This window comes from Thamnophis sirtalis, unplaced genomic scaffold (assembly GCF_051295495.1).
Source record: "Thamnophis sirtalis isolate CommonGarterSnake01/CBP01778 unplaced genomic scaffold, rThaSir2_p1.2 scaffold_16, whole genome shotgun sequence".
NCBI lineage: Eukaryota > Metazoa > Chordata > Lepidosauria > Squamata > Natricidae > Thamnophis > Thamnophis sirtalis.
In genome coordinates, this window is record NW_028261396.1 from 6382069 (window position 1) to 6405314 (window position 23246).

The following is a 23246-nucleotide window of genomic DNA, read 5'->3' on the forward strand; positions in this document are numbered from 1 at the left end:
TTGAAAAACTGTCCTCACATTTCAACTTAATTCCTTCACACATTAATGTAACACTTGTTTGTGTATACTAATATTACTGATTATTTCTTGTTTCAGCTATTTGTACAAGAATGAAATCCAGTCAATTGACAGGCAAGCATTTAAAGGACTTGCCTCTCTAGAACAACTGTAAGTGCCTTTTCTCTCCTGTGCTGTCATCTGTTTGGTTGCCTCAGAGAAAAAGCGCACGTTTCCCAGCATTTCCTGTCTGCATGCCTTCTTGCATGATTGCACGGAATGGGTTTATGGTCCAGCGTGGTTGCAATCCCTGGCATGCAGAAAAGCATATTTGTCAAGTATGTCATTTCTGTGTTTACGTTTTATTTGATATATTATTTCTACTTCAAGACAATCATGTGGCAGTTTCCAAAGGCAAGCATAATTTCAGCACCAAACATAAATATTTGTGCATAAGAATTAGGGCTCCTATTTCTACAAACAATTTATAGTTTTGATAAATAGAGCATAGAGAATACATACATAAATGAGCAAAATCCAGACAAATACTCCACTCTCTACGGCTTACGTATTCGGCTTATTCCATTAGTCTTTCAAATGGTTGAACTGTTTCTGGATATCGAGGGAGTAGGAACTTGTGTTGAAAAGATAATTATACCCTGTAATTTTTAGATTCAATTATAATATTGCAAATAGTTGGCTTAGAAAAAAAGCAGGCCAACAATATTATCTTCCTACCTCAAGATAGTCACAGGTAATAGGAATAGCAGTTTGCACACAAAGTTCATTAAAAGGACTTGATTCCACATTGCTGATTTCTGTCATTTAGTGCCATCCCAATAAAAATGTTTAACTTAATAACATATAGTATATATGATGCTTATTTGAACGAACTGCTGCTTCAAGGAAGGCTTTGCCTTTGAAGTGCCCATATCAGTGGGCGTAAGGAAACGCCTGTATATTTTTTGACTCTTACTGAAAAAAAGAGAGCTGTGATTCTAGGGGGTCTGGTAGAAGCTACAGCGACGACGTGAACATCGTAACATTTTTGAGCAAGTCATTACATCATTTAGAAAAATAAATTTTAGAGCCTGTTGAATATATTCTACCCAATTAGCTGTATTTTAAAATGGTTCCATGTACATTGATTGGCACTTCTAATTCTGATCACTTCAACATAGTAGTGAGAGCAATGGATGGTGAGAATTGGTATATCATAAAACTGACCAGGTTTCCTTCTAATCCATCCCAATCACTCTGAAAATAAGCAGGCCCATTCCCAGACTTTCCCTCTATCTTCCATCTTCTGGTTGCTAAACCAGCCAAGGAATAATCATAGATATTTCATTTGGAAATTATACCCAAACCATTTTTGGGGGTATTTTTTTTTACATTACTGTTATTTCTTAAAACGTGGAGTCTACATTTGCACAAAATAAGATTGTTATTAGCATATGTGTTTTGAAGGGTTTCATAGTTTGCATAGGACTTATGTGCATTTTAATAAACTCTATCATGGTGCAGACGTCCTATTTTTTCTTGCTTGGATCCATCCAGTAGCATGATCAATAAACCATCTGTTGCTTAACATATTATTCTACTGTAGCATCCTTTTAAACTCTCTTTGCAAGCTAGAATCATAGACTGATCCTTTGCTGACAAACCTTGGCTTTTTGGGAGCCATAAAGCAGGACTTGGCATGAGTTGAAGCAAGCAATTTCCTTTTCCTTGTACATTCTCCAAAAGAGCCAAATAAGAATGATTCCTTGTAATACTGCATGCAAATGCATCACACAATGTAAATTGAAGAAATATTCCAGCATTAAAGTCTTCCTAAATTTGGTATAGTTTATGGATATAAAAATATATTGTTATTAGTTAACAGAATGGCCATGGATATGTTTTTAAGCACGAGTGGTTTAACTCCAGTGACATTCTCATGAGGTTGATCTCAGATCTATCAACCTCATTTTCTTTGTAATATAATCCCAGACACTTAATTCTGGCATGGACTGTTTGATACTTAGTTTAAAGGAAAAAGCAGTCTATGATTTTTGCTACACTTGAAAAATATGCTCGTTACTCAAAGTAAATCCCCCTATTTTTCCCCATTTGGATTTTTTCAGGTTTTGGGAAATAATAATACAATCTTTAAGTATGCATGATAGTACTTTAAATTGCATGTAAGATAGAAAGTTTCAGAAACAGCACTGATAGAATCTGTCTTTATTCTGTTGAATATTTACTGCCCAAGGAATGTTTTGATAGTCATTGTTTTCAATTATTACAAAACTTCCTTCCTGAGTTTATTCACTTTCATTTAATAATCATGGAATAAATGAAGTAAATGCATAAATGAGGTTGATTGTAAAGGCAAATGTTCTTCGTGAATCTTTTGTTTTCAAAGTGTCTGAATTCAAAACTTTACCACAAGAAAGTTGCTGCTTATTCTGACCTCTTCATCATTCCTTCCCTCCTACAATTTTCAGGAAGATACCAATGAAGAAGCCAAATTGAAATTAATATAATATATCACTTTTCTTCCCCTCTGTCACAGCAGCTTTATATGGTAACAGGAATTCAATGATTTATTTTGAATCTCATCCTCAGTTCAGAAGTGTGCAAATATTTGTTTCCTAACATGTACCTCAGGTTGTGGTTTCTGATCTTAAGGCCGTTTAATAAACCCTCAATTTCCCCTTACATCTTCTACACTTCAGGTGTAGCTATGGGGGAACTCAAATAAAGAAACTAGTAAAAAAATCTGGTAAATCTGAATCTAATTTCAGAATTAGTATAGAGATGACAAAAAATGTGTCACATGGAGGACTTTATTAAGATTACGCCACCCCATCTCATCTACTTCACTGAGTACGTATTTTCTTTTATTAAAATAGAAGGTATTTCTGTTGTGGAACTTCTGCTTGCAGCCTGATGAAATGCTATCTTGGTTTGCCAGAGAAGTTGGCGGAGACGTACCTCTTATAATAGTTCAGGCAGGATACAACAGGCAGAGGGGAACAGCCAGCTGACCTTTCCTTGTCCCCCTGTGGAAACTTGCAAATTCTCCCATCAGTAGCAAGCCCTGAAGAAAAATGATTAACTAGTAATATAGATGTAAAGATTGAATGGAAGTAATTAAACATCCTTTCTAGACTTTGCTTCTGTAAGCATCCCTGAATTTGTGTTATTTCAGCCACACAGATTTGGAAATAGATATTTGCTGTGGATAACATTTAGTTCACTCTTTTGTGTATCTTTCCTTACTGTGAGGAAATTTTCATTGTATTTTTCTACTTTGGATTTACCTTTTTCGCTCTTCTGAGGAGAGAAAACTAATATCTACCAGACTTGCAGCCAATATCACTTAAGTGACAGTACTAGGAAGAGACTTTTGAAGGCTAAACAATGCTCCTCTTTTACCTGTTCAGGTGTGTCCACAGATGTGGTATGTTCATTTCAGCTTCTTTTCCTAGACTTTTGGACTTCCTCACAGGGAATAGAAAGAGTTGGGATTTTATATCTGATTGTTTAAATGCCAGAAGAATCCTAAGGGGATTCTGGTTGCTACTAGCTAAGAACCTTTGGTTTCTGAGGCAACCTGGGGTAAATGTGAACACAATGGCCTTTTAGACATTAGTGTTCAACCTAGTGAGATTGGGAACAAGAAAAGCAGAGCTTAAAACATTTGGGGGTGGGACAAGTTATTGACCCCCCCCCCCTTCCATGCTTTTTCCACATATTTTCCCATCTTGTCTGGGTATAATATCTAAAATTATCATCATAGCCACCAAAATAGGAACATAGCTCTTCATCCCATAGAGCTGAACTGCAATTCATAGCTTTTATTCCATATTCTCCTTTATAGCATAGCAATAGCACTTAGACTTATATATACCACTTCATAGTGCTTTAATGCAGTCTCTGAGCAGTTTACAGTGGCAGCCTATTGTCCCCAACAACCTCGATCCTCATCCTCGGAAGGATGGAAGGCTGAGGCAACTTTTGAGCCGGTCAGAATTGAACTCCCGGCCATGGGCAGAGTTAACTTGCAATGTTGCATTGTAATCATTGTGCCACCATGGCTCGATTATTTTCCTATACTTGATTATTTTTTCTTGTTTTGAATATGTAAATGTTTCTTATGTATAATTCACGTTCTGTTCAATGAAGAATTGGGTTTATATATCTAAACATATTTAAGCTGAAGCTTTCTGACTAGAGAGGAAATGTACAGCTGGTTCACAATGCTAACCCTTAGTTGGTTTTGGCTTAACCCTTTGTGGGAAGGCAGCCAGGTGTAATTTGAGAACCGTGGTTTCATGGGTTAACCTGTTGCATTAACTCAACTAATTGGACTTTATTCAATAATAATTAAGCAAACACCGATAATGTGATATGAAATCCCAGTCATACAATTAAATTTCTTATTTCTTTATCTCTATTTTTAAATATAAGCTGGGGATAGAAATCTCAATTGGCAGAATATATTTATCAACCATTAAAATTGTTCTTACATAGTATATAAATTGCTAATATAACTATATGTTCACTTTCACCATTATTTTTAGTGTGTAAGTTTAATTCTCAAGCTATTGGTAATGTTTCTTAATTATAATAAATTTGTGCAGAATGATATAAATATGAGGTAGTCTTTATATTTTATCACTGATTTTCAGGCAAAAGCTGAGGCTAGGATCTAACTATTTGAACATTTTTAAAAATAGGTTTTAATTTGCATTATTATCATCATCATATTATTTCTTTTTCTATATCCTCTTATTTTCTCTCTCTCTAACTTTTTAACAGATATCTGCACTTTAACCAGATTGAAACATTGGAGCCAGAATCATTCACTCATCTTCCCAAACTTGAAAGATTGTAAGTGTTTTTCTTTTTCATTTTCTTTCACCCATATGTTACCTTTTTTTTTTTTTTACCAAGTAGTGCTATTTCCATATAACACTTGAAAACATTAAAATTTCTGCTGAAACTTGGCTTAGATCTAAGCTTTCAGGATCTATGAAGATATATTTTTAATAGTAATTTTATTAAAGATTACAATTAGAAAAACAAAAACTTACAGAAACTGAAAACTTAGATGAATAAAAAGAAAACTAGAATATGTGGAAAAGAAATTAGAAAGAGAACAAGAAAAGAAAGAAAAATAAGAATAAGCTAAAGAAAAAGGAAATATATAAAAATGACTTTTCCCCTTCATCACAAGTGTAATAAAAGGTGTAAACAATTTTAATAACATATCACCATCTGTTAAAATATAGCACTTGATCTCTTCTTTCCATATCCCATCTCTGCATCCTCATATTAAGCCTTGATCAAATTCAACAACTGTACAGTCCTTTCTTTTACTTCCAACAATCTTAATCTCTATTAATATAGTATTATTATTTATTAAAATTTTATACCATCCATCTTCCCTATAAGATGACTCTGGGCAGCTTACAGATTATAAAAAGATAAATAGGAAAGTAATAAAAATATGACTATGCAAAATGTACAATAAAATGGGACTAAGGGATGGGCAGCACAAGGATGAGGCCTCCTCAGCTGGTCAGACACCTCCAGTGGTGGGCGGCCCCTGAGACCCCTAAGCCAACCAGTAAAACCAAATTTTAATACCCTTCCGGAAAGCCAAAAGAGCGGGAGCGGTTCTCACTTCTGGTTATGTTATTAGAATCTCTTATTTATATGCCAAAAATAATAACAGATATTGTAGATTAAACAATACTCCTAATCAGTCAAAATAGCCATTAACTTTCACACCAGAAGAAATTACCTATTAACCATAATCAAACACGGTTCCCATTTGTTCTTCTTCTACCCAGCAATCATTAAACCCCACGCCATCCACAAAATTCTAAAATTTGCTTTCTCTCAAAGCCCTTGTCAATTTTATCCAATTTTATCATTTGTAGTTTTAATCTAGCCTCACCAGCCAATCTCTTATTTTAGTTTACATAAATAATCCATATAATGTTATAGAACTTGCTATCTTTTTATCCCTCCTCACAAAATTCTGCAAAACTTTAACAAGTCTCTTTTGTAAATTATTTAGAACACTCTTGGTTTTTTGTTTGTGTATCCCTTTTCATTATAAAGACATCAGCCGATTTCTATTGTACGTCTAGTGTAACATATTTTTCCATGCCATTTTTGTAGCCTGTCATTTTGGAATCCACTTTGAATTCCATTGCAATCTTGTTAGGTAGAACACGTTCTTCTTCCATAACATCTTTCAGACACGGCCTCACCATAGAGGCAGATGCTATTAAAATTAACTTCTAAAATATCCTTCGATGTGTTCAATGTTAAAATACTTTACTTCATTCTGTAATTGTAAGTCGAGTAAGTATTCTTCTTCTTTAATTACAATCTTTACTTCCCTCTAGTTCCCGCTAGTCTCCAACATTTAAAATCTTACTTTTTTTAAAAAAAAGTTAAAAACAAAAGCATTTTCCCATAGGAAGCTTTCTTTATAATTAATTCCAAAATTTCATTTCAAATTTATCACAATGCTTAGACTGTTTGCAACTTTTAGAAATCAAAGTTTTAATTGCCCTTTTGCTGTTTATTAAAATAAAATTATTTAAAGTAAGGATCAGAGAAAATATAGCTAGTATTGTAAAATGTGTCAATCTAGAGATTTCTAATAGCTGAAAAGTTGTTAGCAAGCAGTTTCCAAAAGTGATTTAAAAAGGAAGTCTGTGAATTTAGTATCCTTTCGAAGAGATGACTGCATTTTTACCACGATGGGTATTGCATTGTCTCCCAGGGCTCTAAACCTACCAGAGACGGATGTCTTGCGGTCTTGTCCAGAGGAGCAACCCTCTGGAGCACTTGTGGCTGATCTCAGTTCTTCCCTTTGTTTTGAGAGGAATGGTTTACTCACCATCTCATCATTCTTCTGCAGTCGTCTGCTTTTCGCTGAACCATCTTCAGTCCTCCAGTTCTTTCCCAGAAACCCGTATTCTATTTGGATCTAGACCTACCCTTACTTGAGTGAAAGATAGTGATGTAAAGTGCAAAGTTTCACTTAAAACATACAATGCTGGTTACGTCTTTCTTATGATCTTACCATCTTTGTAAATCAAAGTTATTTTCTCAACTAAAGCTCTCTACACATTTGTGGTGAAGCCCATTGAATTTAGTAAAATTTAATATAGTATTAAACATTCATGAGTTTGCACTAAGCAGCACTTTTATTTTGCATTAATATCATTCTACTGAGTGTGTGTGTGTGTGTGTGTGTATGTATGTATGTATGTATGTATGTATGTATGTATGTATGTATGTATGTATGTATGTATTTAGTGTCACAACCCCCGATATGCCCAAATATGGGAGGAAGTTCACTACTTCCATTCTCTGTCCATCGGCTCGTCACAAGAGACCATCCAGACAGAAACCCAATATTTTTACTGTTGCCTTTGTTACTCAAATGCCTTTGAGTTGCCTTTGTACACAAATACAACACACAGACAAACACACAGACAAACACACAGACAAACACACAGACAAACACAGACACAGACACAGACACACACACACACACACACACACACACACACATATATATAATAGATTAGCCGGAATTCTTATTATTAGCATAACAGTTTAAGCAGGAAGGTAAGTTCCTTGTTTATATGAATGTGATCCTATATAACAAGAGACTTTGGTTTTCTTTAGTATCAAATTTTTCATTTTTAAATTCATTTTTTTCAACAGATTTTTACACAACAATAGAATTTCTCATTTAATTCCTGGGACATTTAGTCATTTGGAATCCATGAAACGTCTGTGAGTAAACAAAAATCTTTAAACTTTGCACCTGGTATTTTAAACATTTGTTTTATGAAGCATCACATTTTGTTTTCCTTATCATCTATTATTCACTCAAAGTTCCTGATAATTTTGGAATTGGTCGTGTTTATTCTATTGCCTCTGAACAAGCAGCTTTTTCTGGAGTTCACGATTACACGCATTTAAAATAGTTGGATTGAACAGAAGCATCCTAGCTATAAACATGTTTCCATGTCTCCTTTTTTTGTTTACGATGATCTGTTCAAAAATATTTCAACAAGGAAGACATTTCCAACGTTGAAGCCTTATTTTGAACTTGCTGGAAGTGTTCCAAAAAATGGAAGAAGCATTTCAGTTTTATTCCAAGTTTGTTTTGTTTTGATTTTATAAGGTCAGGAAACAGTGGTAAAAATTGTCAGGTTTGAGTAGGGTGGAATGTCTCAGCCTCAGTAGGATTTTCACAGCTGTGATCACAAAATGTAAATGGTAGGGATGAGATTATTTTATTTATTTTATTTTTTCAGTATGATTCAATTCATTTTAGGTGCTGCCTGATTCCAGACAGACTTTGGGCAGCCCACAATAAACAGATATGAAGAAGACAAGTAAACAAAAGGAGATCTGGCCACTTGGCATCAAACCATCTGCCTAGTGCATCCACCACGCGGTCCATCCATCCTAATACAAATCCTTGGAGAAGGTCCAGCTCTTCAAAGCCTTCTGGAACATCATCCTGATGAGAGCCAGATGGTCTCCAGAGCGATCTTTGTTCCAGAGGGCATGAGCCATAACAGAGATGGCACACCTCCCTTCTCTCCTTTCCTGAAGTTTGGAAAGTGACTGAAATTTTCCTTGGGGTAGCATTTACTACCTACACACGTATTTTAATATGGCACAGGCTTTGCTTTCTAATATCCCCAATCCTAATTCCTAAGAAAAGAAAGCCACGACCAAAGGAACTGGATTCTGTTTTCACATGCATCTGATTTGTAAGCTGACGTAAGTCTTTTGGGACTTGGCAGCATACAAACACAATGAAGTAACTACATTTTGTACGTCCTGGCTTTTGAGTTTTTCTGTTCTTCAGTGACTAGGAGGTATTGTAATGTGGTTAATAATATGACTGCATCTCATAGTTTCCTAAACAAGAGTCATAGAACAAACATGTGCAGTGCTGAGCCTTGTAAGTAGAAACAGTGACGATTTCTTGTTTTATCCAGACGTCTGGATTCCAATGCACTTCACTGTGACTGTGAAATATTATGGCTGGCAGAGCTGTTAAAAACATACGCCGAATCTGGCCATGCGCAGGCTGCAGCCACATGTGAATATCCAAGGAGGATCCAGGGAAGGTCTGTGGCCACAATAACACCAGAAGAACTTAACTGTGGTGAGATTGCTTTAAAGTTATGGATATGCTTCCTCTGTCTTTTTTGAAAGAGATCATATATTTTAGAGCAGGGATCTGCAACCTTCACAACGTTTAAGACTTGTGCACTTCAATTCCCAGAATTCCTCAGCCAGGAAGTCCACAAGTCTTAAAGTTGCCACGGTTTTAGACCATTGTTTTAGAGCCTGTCTTTAAAATGCAAGTTATACATATATAACATGTATGTGTGTGAGTAAATAAATATAAAAATCAACAACTCATTAAGTCTTTTGATGCCAGATGGGAGAAGACTACTGAATGTCTTTTGGGCAAGGTAAGTCCTCGCTTGGTTATCACAATTGAGACCAGCAGCTCTGTTGCTAAGTGGACCATGATGGGCTTACAAACGTCACTTCCTATTCAGTTGTTAAATCCCACAGTCGTTAAGTGAGACATCACTCCCTAACCCTAACCCAACTTCTCTGTTGACTCTGCTTCTCAGAAGCTGGTTTTGAAGTAAGCAGTTGCAGTCCTAAGTCTGAAGGACACTCTAGCAGCCATAAATGCGAGGACGGGCTACAAATCTTGTTTTTTTTTTTTTAACACTTTGAATGGCCACAGCAGTCGGTAAGCGAGGACTACCAGTATAAAGGCTATACTGGAAAGGAAGGCATTTTTCTAGAGGAGGTTTGCTGCTTGTGTTTTAATCTGTTTACGACACTAGGTGCTAGTCGTCACTTATAAAGCCCTTCATGGTATTGGACCTGGGTACTTGAGAGACCGCCTGCTGCCAATTACCTCCAACAGACCGATCAGATCCCACAGATTAGGCCTCCTCCGAATTCCATCCGCCGGCCAGTGTCAACTGGCGACTACCCGGAGGAGAGCCTTCTCTGTGGCTGCTCCGACCCTCTGGAACGAACTCCCCGTGGAGATTCGCACCCTCACCACCCTCCAGGCCTTCCACAAAGCCCTTAAAACCTGGCTGTTCCGACAGGCCTGGGGCTAAAGAGCTGTTGCCCCCCGCCCCGAATGGTATGATTGTTGTGCTTTTTAACTATGTATTGTTTTGTGTTGTTGTCAAACTGTCTGTATCCCCTTTCTCTTGTTCGAGTTGTGAGCCGCCCTGAGTCCCCCTTCGGGGGAAAAGGGCAGCATACAAATGAAATAAACATAAACATAAACAAACATAAACTACATTTTCCTATGATAGCAGCTTTTAGTATTAAAAAGTCATAATAATTCAGAAGTGCTTAGGCGGAGAAAATTCCAAGCACCATAGGTTGTCACTTTTGCTTTAAGTGGTTGCTTTTGGAATCTGGGGATAGAAGAGGGATGTTTTCTCTTTCTCTTTTAACTTCTGAACAGTGTTTTTATATTATTATGAAAATATTCCATTGTGCCTTATACAAAAGCTCCTTCTCAGCAGCGATATCATTAAAGAAGAAATAATGCAATGAAAAATCAAGAATTGTTGGGTGTTTTTTTTCTCCCCGCGCTTTAATACTAAAAATAAATATTTTGTTACAATGTGTCATGATTTATGATTTATTCTATAAAGCTAAGTACTCATCTAGGGCCAGAAGCTCTGATAATATTCAAGGATTACAGAAAATCTGAAATTGGGCAACTGGATACTTTTCTACGGAATTGTATACATTGGCATATTCCGATGTTTATACTAATTATCACACCAATGAGAAACAGTGATTGATATCCTATTTTAAAATTAAGAACTAAACTGCTTTTAAATCCCAATTTTATAGAGCTTTCTTTTCATATGCTTTGTTGATAAATCCAGAGAGGCCAAGAATTACATCAGAGCCTCAGGATGTGGACGTAACCTCAGGGAATACCGTCTACTTCACTTGCAGAGCTGAAGGAAATCCCAAACCAGAAATCATTTGGCTTCGCAACAAGTAAGTTTTAAAAAGCTTGTGTAAAATAATGGTTCTGATGCTGTATTTGCGTGGCGCCTTCTGGACAAAACTGTTTTCACCTTTTTTTCCCCTCGGTTTGAACATACTCGGTATTGAAAAGTGGTAATGCTACTCTTTCGTTTCCTTCTCCATAGTAATGAACTCAGTATGAAAGCAGATTCTCGATTAAACTTGCTTGATGATGGGACTTTAATGATTCAGAATACGCAAGAGACAGATCAAGGCATTTACCAGTGCATGGCAAAAAATGTAGCCGGAGAAGTTAAAACTCAAGAAGTGACTCTGCGATACTTTGGTTCACCAGGTAGGAAGATTTAATAATGCCAACCTTTTTTAAAAAAATATCTGTGTTTCCTGTTCAAAAGAGCTGTTTGCTACTTATTTAGATTTTTCTCCCCCCCTTTTTTATAAAAAAATGTTTGATCAAGGCAGTGTACATATTTTTTTCTCACATAACAAACTGTGGGATTGGATTATGCGGGGAGAAAGAGAATGTCAGCCTGAGTCAGCCAGGTGGCTTTCATGCCCAAGGGAAGATTGGAACTCAGACTCCCAGTTTCTCTCTCATCACCTTATCCCCACTATACTACCCTGGCATTGCATGTGCCGGTATAAGAGGCCTACAGATAAATTGTGAGATAGTTCAAAATAGCATAGCAAAAATATTTTATTGTAATGTCCTTATGAATCATAGAACCCCCATAATGGTACTTAAGGCCAATTAAATTAAGATACAAGGAGGAACAAATACCTTTGCTTTAATTGTGGAATAAGTTATCCTTTTCTTTTCACTCTTGCATTACTTTTACTGGATTTGAGTCAGCTACAAAGGAATACTTTTAGAGAAAATTGTAATAGAAGTAAGAGATCATCTTATTTCTTCTGCCAAACTACAGTATATCAGACTCCTGAGTTTCTTGTGCATGATAAGCAAACCTAATATGCATTCCATAATGTTGTAGCAAATGCAGTTGTTATTTTAAAGCATTTCCCCTTTTTGATGCTCTCTTTAATGTGGCAAAAACAACTGTACTTGTTCAGAGTTTCCTAACCTTGGGAGCTTTAAGGAGTGTGGACTTCAACTCCCAGAATTCCCTAGCCATCTTAAGTTTGATTATCAGTGGAAAGTATTATAGACATGCTCTCTTTTTAAACAGCTCGGCCAAGTTTTGTGATTCATCCACAAAACACAGAAGTTCTGGTTGGAGAAAGTGTCACCCTGGAATGTAGTGCAGCTGGGCACCCCCAACCACGCATCACGTGGACCAAGGGTGACAGAACACCTCTGCCAAATGACCCACGGATCACCATCACTCCATCAGGGGGGCTTTACATCCAAAACGTGGAGCAGGAAGAGGCTGGCGAATATACCTGCTTTGCAACCAACAGTCTGGATAGCATCCATGCAACCGCCTTCATTATTGTGCAAGGTAGGCAGAACTTTAAAAGGTGGTTTGGGCTAGAAGTTTATTCTGACCTGCAAATCATTTAACATTTTTAAAGGATACAAACAGGATTTTCCCCAAATGGAGTTCGTATTTCCAATGTCATCCCATATTAATCAGTTAATATTTGGAAAGTAGAATTGCATATTAACAGCTTTGATAATGACCTAATGCTTCTTTGAATGATTGATACGTATTTCATAGCCCAGGTGGCGCAGTGGTTAAATGCAGCACTGCAGGCTACTTCAGCTGACTGCTAGTTCTGCAGTTCGGCTGTTCAAATCTCACCGGCTCAGGGTTGACTCAGCCTTCCATCCTTCCGAGGTGGGTAAAATGAGGACCCGGATTGTTGTTGGGGGCGATATGCTGACTCTGTAAACCGCTTAGAGAGAGCTGAAAGCCCTATAAAGCGGTATATAAGTCTAACTGCTATTGCTATATACCATTATTATCTTACAAATATATTTGTATATTATCTGTGTTGTGATTATGTTGTTTTCTTCATAATATAATTTGACTTTTTAAAAAAGAAAAGAAGGTCAGGTATTATGAATCCAAAGAAGAGTTCTACTCTGTTGAGTAACACCTTTACTTTGTATTTTTGTTTTCATTTGTTTTTCATCCAAAGTCCCAAGTGGTCTAATACTCATGGATGGTTGCAAGTCTGCATGTGTTTAGCCAGGAACCAAGGATCTGTAGTAGGAGTGGTTCTCACTCCATAGTTCAAAGAATGCAAAATAAAATATGTTTGTGGTATACATGGTCTAAACTGCTTTAATTATTTGTCTCTCTTTTACACAGCTGTTCCTCAGTTTACTGTGACCCCTCAAGACCGAAGCGTGATTGAAGGGCAGACTGTCGATTTCCCTTGTGAGGCACAAGGATATCCACAACCAGTCATTGCATGGACTAAAGGAGGTCAGATTTTAGATCACAATAAAACACGAGGCTCAAAAAACGACAGAGTAGTTTATCCCCGCATGGAAATGTTGAAGTGATTTCTCTGATAGAGCAAAGTTGTGAATATTTATTATCCCTGCTATTGCTATTAGCTTGGTGGGACTGAATATAACCAAAATATTCACTATTACTCTGTGAATAAGACAGAGAGATTGATTAGTAAGAGAGATTCAGAGGTTTGCATCTCTTTTGAAGTATTTGAAGAACCTTTGGAGTTTTCCTCAGGATAATATTGCTGCCCACTACATTTACTTTATGAGATGAACTGGTTTTCTCCAAGATTATTCTACATGTTCTCTTTATCACACACTTTGCTCCTATCTTCAGGTTAAACATGACAATTTCTGAAATGAATAGAAGAAAAATAAATAAGCTTTTCATTGTGTCTCAGTTTACTGACACTTACATCTACATTATGCTGCTTGCGAAATAGATTTTATTTAAGTACTGTATGTATTGCTTACTTGGCACAGATTCTTGGCACTATATATCCCTGTTATTAATTTGATGGCATCAATTTTCAATAAACCTGAATTTCATGCTCATAAGTTAGTAAACTGGAGGATACCGATTCTCTCATTATGCAGATGATACTCTGGCCTAGCTCAGAAGAGTATGAATCTGTCATCCTGGGTAGAAAATATCTCATGCCCAATTATAAAAAAATCCAAAATCATGGCTTGGAGTAAAAATATGAATAGAAAATCTAGATTTCAAAGGATCTGTAAGTTCCTTGAAGTGTAAAGGGAAACACGTTGTATATTTCTGGCAGCATAATGATATTTTAACATTAGACACTTCTTTTTCTTCAGGGGCAGGATGATCCCTGCCAGTCTCTTAAAATATATATATTTTTAAATGTTTAAGCCCAAATGCTTACTTCTGATCTTATAAGGAGTCCAGGTAGGAATCTGTGTCACAAATAATACCATGGAAACAGTACAAATGAAAATTGAAAGCTGTTCTTACTGCCCCAGCATTTGCAGCTAATCTCTTACCTGAGGTGGGGATGCCTAAAAATATGTTCTATCTCAGTGATGGCAAACCTTTTATGCACCGAGCGCCCAAAGTGTGTGCATGTGTGGCAGAGACCCAAAACAGAGCTGAGGCGACGGCACACATGCCAGAGCGAGGGTTCTGCGTGCCACAGGTTCACCACCACTGTTATATCTCATGATTAGTCATTGGCTGAAGATCCTGTTGTTTTTTCACCCACCTATTACCCGTTGTATTGGGAGAGAACAATTATACAAGCCTTGAGCTCTAGGCTAATTAGAATTACTCAACCGCTTTTGGGATGCACCCCCCCCCACACACACACACCCTCCCCACAACTCAGATGCCTTCATTGATTTATCACTGGTTGATGTGATAACTATCAATCTATATTAAATATGTGCAAATGTATTGTAGGAAAAGTATGTGAGAATGTGTGTATGAGAATGAGAGGGAGGGAAGACGAGAAAGATTGTATTGATAACACCACCTTCATAAAATATTTGAAGGTAAATAGAGGAGGGAGATATTCACTTGGGTTATAACTGTTTTAGATCTATTGGTGACTTGGAGAGGATGGGGAAAAATTCTTATTCTCTCTGCGTTCATCACTTCCAATTGAGATAAGGAGAGAGCTTTGTAGGCCAATCTTCACAAGCTTCCTACTAATCCTTGTGTCTTTGGAGCACTGCAATTAAGCTGTGGCTATTTACAAGGTCAGAAATCTCCACTTGGAGGCAGGTTTCTCTATCTAACCCTGTCTTGAAGCAGGAGTTGTGAAGGTTTAAAAATGCATTTAGAAGTAATAAACAAGTTGGCCAAGAAAACTTCTTCTTGCTATAGCATTAGTGGGATAAATTGTCTGAAAGTAAGGAGAATCCTTTAGGCCATTAGGAAGCTAAACTTATTGTTCTTAGATCCATAACCTACTTAAAAAATTAACAGGTTTTAGGGGAATTAGTTGCCTTCTGCCTAGTCAGTGATCTTTATTGATGGAATTAGGTTTGGTGTGTGAACAGTCTTGAATGATTTGGATGCATTATTTATTGGGGCATCGGAATAGAGGACATAATCCCAGGTTGATTTCTCCAGTGATCACATTGCTGACGCCTTTCTCAGAAAGCACTGGAATGTTATCAGGGAAGGTGTTTTCCTCCAATATCCTTGCAGAAAACTTAAACAAAGTCTTCTGAATATTAATAGAACTTTTTCCCCATTACCTCTTGTTTTCTTTCTTTCTCTTTCTTTGTTGCAAACAAAAGAATACGAACATGAGTTTGTCTGTCTGTTGAATATGCGGTTCATGATTTCATTCTAAAAATTCTTCTTTCAGGTGGTCAGCTGTCTGTAGATAGAAGGCACTTGGTTTTGTCTTCTGGAACTCTGAGGATTTCCGCAGTGGCCTTACATGATCAAGGACAATATGAATGTCAAGCTGTCAACATTGTAGGATCTCAAAGAGTTGCTGTCCATCTGAATGTACAACCAAGAGGTAAACTTGCATAAGCCAATTTGCATGCTGTTATTTCTTCACAGTTTTGAGTATTTAAATTTTAAACTGTCTTTAAATGTTTCCTCTTCTTTTGCCAGGGCAGTGATGTAATTCTATTTTAAAAAGTACTTTTAATCTTTGCTTACTGCGGCTTACTTATATTTGCCATACTGTAACTATGTTGATTGAGTGGTAGTTCAGTTGTTTCAAAGATCTAGCAAAGATCTTTTTCTTAATTTGTTGTACAACTAGACTTAGTATCCCACGACTATCACTAAGTGTTGTATTTTATGATTTATGATGAATGTATTTTTATGATGACTATGATCATGATTTATCACATATAGCAGTGATGGTGAATGTTTTTCTGCTCAGGTGCAAAAGGGCGCACACGCAATAATGCATGCTTGTGTGCCCATGCCCATAATGCAATGCCCTCCCCCCACGTTTCCCCCATGCATGGGCACAGGCCTCGCTGATGTCTCTGGACTTCCGATAGGCCCGTTGGGCTGTTTTTCACCCTCCCCCCAGGCTTCAGGAAAGCCTCTGAAGCCTATGGATGCCAAAAAAATGGGCCCCATGGGCCTACTGGAAGTTTGGAAATGACCCCCCCATTGCCCTCCGGAAGGCCCAAAATCAGCTGGCCAGTGCACAGGAGCTGACATAGGGCAACACCTCACGTGCCCTCAAATATAGCTCCACCTGCCAGAGGTTCGCCATCAGGGATTTATAGTTTTTATGTACACTGAGAGCTTATGCACTGCAGATAAATTCCTTGTGTGTCCAATCACACTCGGCCAGTAGAATTCTATTTTATTCATTGTTTTCTTACAAACAAAAATCAGTATTTTGTTTAATGAAATGAATTGACTGAACTAAATATGTTCTAAGAAAGTGGAGGGGATACAAGAGGGTTAATATCTCATCCCCATAAATTTCTTATTAGTGCTCTGATCTGAGCCAGGTCCCCAAGCTTCCTTTTGAATACAGTAATGGTGTTTTTACTGATTGCATGTTTAAATAAAGCGTAGATGGAATCCAAAATTCAGCTGTTACTGGGTGGATAGAGAACTGAGGAGCAGAGGAGATTATATGTGGGGAAAATAGGAACTTCATAGTTGTTAAAGCATAACGATGCATTAGTCCTTGTATTAGGAAAGGAATGTTAGCATGAAGAGTTGAAAAACAATGGCTAAGAAACTAAATTAAAAAGTCCTTGTCCTGAATCAAGTCTTTGGAATGAGCTCAGGTTCATGTTTTATATTTATTAGAAATGTATTTAATCCTTAATTTTAGATAAATTATATTCTGTACTATATTAATAGTATGATGTTAGGCTGAAAACTAGGTGATTATGATTTGAATAAAAATTGCTTATTTTAAAAAAAATTATCAGCTTGATATTTCCTTCTGGGAATCTTTATTTTAGTAACTCCTGTGTTTGCTAATGTTCCAAGTGACATGACAGTGGAAGTGGGCACAAATGTACAGATTCCATGCAGTTCTCAAGGAGAACCAGAGCCAGTAATAACATGGAATAAGGTACTGCATGCCAGTTTAATATTTCCTAACTTTCTGCAGAGTTCAGTCTGTAAAAGGAATATGCTTGCTTCTTCACCTCCCTTTGTCTGAAACCACCCATTGTGGAGGCTACTCAAAAGGCAGTGAGATTTTAATTAACAGGCTACTTTGATTAGAGTTTAAAGTGTTACACTGAAAATCTAATTCCTTCCAATTATAGGTAATCCTAAACTATGAGTACAATTGAGCCCCAAATTTCTGTTGCTAAGTCAGACAGTTGTTAAGTGAGTTTTGCCCCATTTTATAACCCTTCTTGCCACAATTGTTAAGTGAATCATTGCAGCTAAGTGACACAGTTTTTAAGTGAATCTGGCTTCCCCATTGACTTTGCTTGTCAGAAAGTCACAAAGACTGATCACATGACCCCAGGATACTGCAACCTTCTTAAATATGAGCCAGGTACCAAGCACCTGGATTTTGATGGCATGACCATGGAGATGCTGCAACTGTCGTGTGAAAAACGATCATAAGTCACTTTTCAGAGCTGTCGTATCTGTGAATTGTTGTAAGTCGAGGATTGCCTGTATACACAGGATCTACACAATTCTGTTAAATTTCATTAAAGCATTAGGAAACACTATGGGTACTCCCAGGTAGATCTGGAAAAAAAAACCTGTTCAAAGAAATACAACATTAAAATACAGTTTTTATTCTATGGTGATTGTGGTGGAAAGCTTGAAGTTAAAGCACATATGCCTTTCAAATTATATACAGATAGTCCTGGTTTATGACAGACTTGGAAAGAGTTGCTTCCAGCTGCCATAAAACATGCCATTCCCATCTCCCTATGGCTACATTTTGGTTGCTTGGCAACTAGCTCACATTTATGACTGGTTGCCAAGGACCTTACAAGCAGAAGGGATGGAGTGAAGCTGGACTCCTTCCCCAGCCCCCTAAAGGGTTTCATCTCTGTGCAGCACAGAGGGGAGCTGAAATCCTTTGGTGGGCCGAAGGAACAGAACTGGAATTTTTAGAATTTCAGCTCCATTCACCTAAAATTTTGAAGATTCCAGCTCTGCTCCTGAAGCCCTCCAGAGGATTTCCCTTTCAAGCATGGAAGGGAGGTGAAATCCTTCAATGGGCTGCAAGAACAGAGCTGAAATCCTGAATTGCATATGGGGGGCAGGGGGGGGGAACTGAAATCTTTTGGTGTACATTTGAAAGTGAAAGGGCTGCCTGCCAGTAGGATTCAGCTCCATGTCGAACTGAAATCCGACAGACAGACAGACAGATCTTTTGCTCTCTCCACTTAAAGACCCAAGAGATTGCTTAACAATGGAAACATAGAGAGTGCTGGATTGTGGTCATTGAGCAAAGCAGTCATGTGCTTCTTAATCACTTAATCACAAATGCTGAGATTCGGGTTTCATAATTTGCATAATTTAATAACCATCAAGTCAATTGTAAGTTTTCAGCACTTTTGAGCCTCTTTATAAACTCTTGAAGTTGAGTCCAAACTTAGTTCTGCCTAGGATAAATTTCCTCAAGGCAAACGGATTCAGTCAGAGAGATAAGTTTGACCGTTAACTTAAATGAGTTTCCTCTAAGCATTATTAAATCTGGATGCAAAGCACTGAGTAGGAACCAAGAGGTCTGCTCATATGAATAGTATTTTTTTTCTCTCTCCTCCCTCCACCATTTTCTTACATTTGGTGCATCTGCTGTAGAACATTTTCTCCTAAAGGAGCATATTTGGAGGGCATATTCTGGGGTGCAGGAAGCAGTGAGGGAATCACATTTTTCTGTTTTGCAGAAGAGGTAGTCCCATCAGTGGTGTTTACTGTTTTCCTGGGAGACCTTACAGTAGTCTTTCTTAAACTGTTTAACTCAATTACAACTTTTCTAGTCTTGAATAATATGATTACATCCCCCGAAAAAGAAAACAGATTCTTTTTCACAAACTTCTCAGCAGTGGCCGTCCCAAACTGGATCCTAAACAACAATTTGAAATTGATTCATTTACCCCAGGATATATCCAAATTACCCCACGTTTAAAAAACACTGCCTTAGAAAAAGCTTTCAAAACACAGTTTATGCATATGAATCAAGAATTCCTTACCTGTTAGAGTTGGAAATTTAAATTTAGATTTTCCTTTGACACAATTTAAAGAACACACAACAAACACCTTCAAAAAATTTCAGTTCTTCTAAAACACTGCCTAAGTTATGGAATATCTTGGCCTTTTGATTGCTACAGGATGGTGTTCAGGTGACAGAAAGTGGGAAATTCCATGTTAACTCTGAAGGATTTCTTACTATTCGAGATGTTGGCCCGGCAGATCAAGGCCGTTATGAATGCGTAGCAAGGAATACGATTGGATATTCCTCGGTTAGCATGGTACTAACTGTGAACGGTAAGATTTATACATGAGAATAGACAACTGCAGATTAAGTATTGTGTGCATTGAATTAAATTATTAAAAGTTATCAGTGTAATGCATCAGTATTTTGGAGTAATTATTAAATTTGACTTTAATAATCAACCTCTCCTTTAGTAACTTTTATTTAATAAAACAGCACTGAGTAACATGTTTGTTGGTTGCAAATTTAAATCAAAGATAGATAGTCTAAAACTTAAATAAATGTTTAATGGAGAATTATTTAATGTTGAGTGTAATAGTTTATTTCAAAAGCTTTGGGGAAATTATACTTACCAATGGACACAAAAATACCAAGAGAAGTTTTGTTGGCAGAAAAAGTCTCATTTTCATCATATTCCTTTATCTTTTTCACTTTTTTTGTACCTTCTTTTGTCTAGAGGATGGGTGTCAAAACTCATTGCGTCATGATGATGTCATGTGTTGTATTGCAACGTTTTTTTCTTTTGCAAAGCTGGGTGGGTGTGGCCTGAGCGTGACACATCTGGGCCACGGACTGCCAGTTTGACACCCGTGGTCTCTAGAGCAAGAGGTTATTAAACTCCATGGATATATTTCATGGGATCCATATTCAGGAATGGGAGAAATGTCCCAGCTTTGTTTTCGCTACTTCACTAATTGAAATTTAGTTTCAATTGCCTTGTTATTGATTTAAAGGATTTTTTAAAAAAAGACATATATTGCATATTTGCTATTTTTTATATCTTGATCATTTTATTTAAAAATAATTAGTTTCCTTTTAGTACAATATAGGGCAATGTAGGGCAATATATTTTATTTTATGTTTTTGGATATGCTTTTATAAGAATGGATTGATAGGTTTAATCAGATGCTCAGAGGTGGCATGACGCAAAAGGTTTTTCTAGACATAAAATCTATAAGTTCTTCCCATGTTAGGGGCATGATGGGGATAATGGCTGCAATTATTTTTTCTTTTTTAATAATGGCAACAAATTACAAAAAGGGAGGAGAACAAGTATACTATGCTATTGAACGATATATCTTATATTATTTATCTAATAGTATATCAGATAATAATATTGCCATGCATCAAAAGTTGTCGTTCATACTTTCACTTAAATTGAGCACTCCTGTTCAGTGTTCCTGATCAATTGTTCTTTTGAAGGGAATTACAGCCCCAATTCTTCTCCACATTGCTTATTCTGTAGCTTACTCCCTCATTTTGATTGTTCTAAATATTTTTTTTCTGGGAAAAAAAATGGAAAGTATATTTTTAAATAGTGGTTGTGAAAGAGTAACTTTGTAGTTTTATAACATTCCCATCAGATGAGTAATTTTACAGAAAATTGTAAATAGAATTTTATTTTTAATACCAAAATAATGTTATGTCTAGACTTTGCTTATCTGTGTAACTCTGAAAAAAACGTTTAATTTCCCCCTTTTTTTCTTCTTAGTTCCTGATGTGAGTCGAACTGGAGATCCATTTGTAGCAAGCTCAATTGTTGAAGCTATTGCTACTGTTGACCGAGCAATAAACTCCACACGCACACATTTGTTTGATAGGTATTGTATATAATTGGAAGGATTCGTTTATATCATAATAATATATTGGTTGTCTCTTAATTACTTGATTACTTTACTTGAACTTGACTTGGAATCGCAATACCCTGATTCTTATAATCGTTTTAGTTGGTTCTTTCCCAGTTTCCTATCCTTCCACAAATACACCTGTTAGGTATTTGTGTAACGCAGTAGATGACAGTAGCCTATTTTCCCATTGGGTGATGGAACTTTCCTCCTTTAGGTCTTCTGGGTGTTTCCATTTTTCATACCAATTGAAGGGGAGGCCAGTTTAAAGCCAAGGCTGCTAAACATTGGAAATGAAACTTAATATTATTTCTTGATGGCTTAACAAAAGATTCCTCTTAGCAGCTGTCAAATGCTAATTTTTTTAAAATCTTTTTTTTATTGGCTTGCAGTACTGGATAATTACTTGAGGTATGTACTTGTAAATTGTTTAGAGATGTTTAATATAAGCATTATTGCTAATCTTGAATAGTGTTAGGATTAAAACTCGAGGTAAGTTAATCTTATTCTTCTAGACACTATGTTTATTTTTTGTCTTTTTCTTGTTAATTTTTTAGTCGCCCTCGATCGCCAAATGATTTACTAGCCCTATTTCGATACCCAAGAGATCCTTACACTATCGAACAAGCAAGAGCTGGAGAAATATTTGAAAGGACACTGCAACTAATTCAGGAACATGTACAAGATGGTTTAATGGTTGACCTTAATGGAACAAGTGGGTGTTTTTCTTTTGCACGCTGTAGGAGTGCAGGACGTGAGGCCAGAGCATTTCACCTCTTCTTGCCACCTCTCTTCTCCTTCTGAATTGTTGTTTCTCTGTTGTGACTGTGTGTACAAGGTTTGATTTCCTGCGATCAGAGCCAGATTCCAATATATTCTGTGGCCCATTGTGTGACAACGGGTGTGTGTGCGATTTAATGTCTTTTCTTCCCCCTCCTCTCCACTGAATACAGTGAGAGAAATGTGTTATCCAGCAGTGCTTTTTCCATCAAATTCTGCCATCAAATGCACAGGCACAAGGGAAGGGGATCCATGATTTTGCATAAGCAACGTTTTCCCTGTTTCCATTCTTGTCTCTTCTCGTTTTTGTATCTGATGGGATTACTGTGTCATCTTTAACTTTTTGTAACATGTCCGTCTCCCCAGTTGCATCTGCCAAATAACCATTTTCTGTCTCATGTTCCATCACATCTGCTCTCCGTCTCTCATGTCAGTCAGCAGATCCCGAGTACAGAATTCTGTACTCTGTAAAATAAGTAGAAGTCGAAATAGATTTCTAAAAAATTGAGTGAATCATAGATTTTCTGTGATTGAAACCACTGGGTAAAAAGAAGGGGCCAGCTGCTTTCAGTTTCCTTAAAACTGGGGGATAAAATTATAAATACCAGTGCAGTTAGAAACACAAGGGAAGAGAGAAGGGGGAGAGCAAGATGAAATTACAGAAAGTAACCAGAAGCAAGGATTGTGGTCTTCAAGATTAGGATCACACAATTGATGATGACGTTAATCTCAAATGAAAGAAAATCAATCAATCTTTCTTAAATCTGCCATGCCGTTTTATCGGGAGAGTCCAAATAAAAATAGATGCTTTGGTATTTATAAAAGCAATATCAGTTTTTGACTTGGGGTTATTTACAGTCATCCAGTGTTTCAAAAACTAAGCCTTGCTACATGTCAAATAGAATCTCTAGGATGAGCCTAATTTGGATTTTTCTGATT

General features: G+C 36.9%; 1 protein-coding gene across 3 annotated transcripts in view; it reads left to right on the forward strand.

Annotated features, from left to right (window-relative positions):
* The window catches only part of PXDN (peroxidasin), a 75662-nt gene that overhangs the window by 32783 nt on the left and 19633 nt on the right, over positions 1-23246 (forward strand). Inside the window, exons 4-16 of one of the 3 annotated variants that reach the window (XM_087702787.1) lie at positions 97-168; positions 4807-4878; positions 7744-7815; positions 9039-9208; positions 10989-11106; positions 11262-11431; positions 12285-12557; positions 13374-13490; positions 15862-16020; positions 17450-17562; positions 19799-19955; positions 21395-21503; positions 22085-22242. In XM_087702787.1, the coding sequence (XP_087558913.1) occupies positions 97-168; positions 4807-4878; positions 7744-7815; positions 9039-9208; positions 10989-11106; positions 11262-11431; positions 12285-12557; positions 13374-13490; positions 15862-16020; positions 17450-17562; positions 19799-19955; positions 21395-21503; positions 22085-22242 (1760 nt within the window). The other 2 variants (XM_087702789.1, XM_087702788.1) reach the window with 2 other exon arrangements.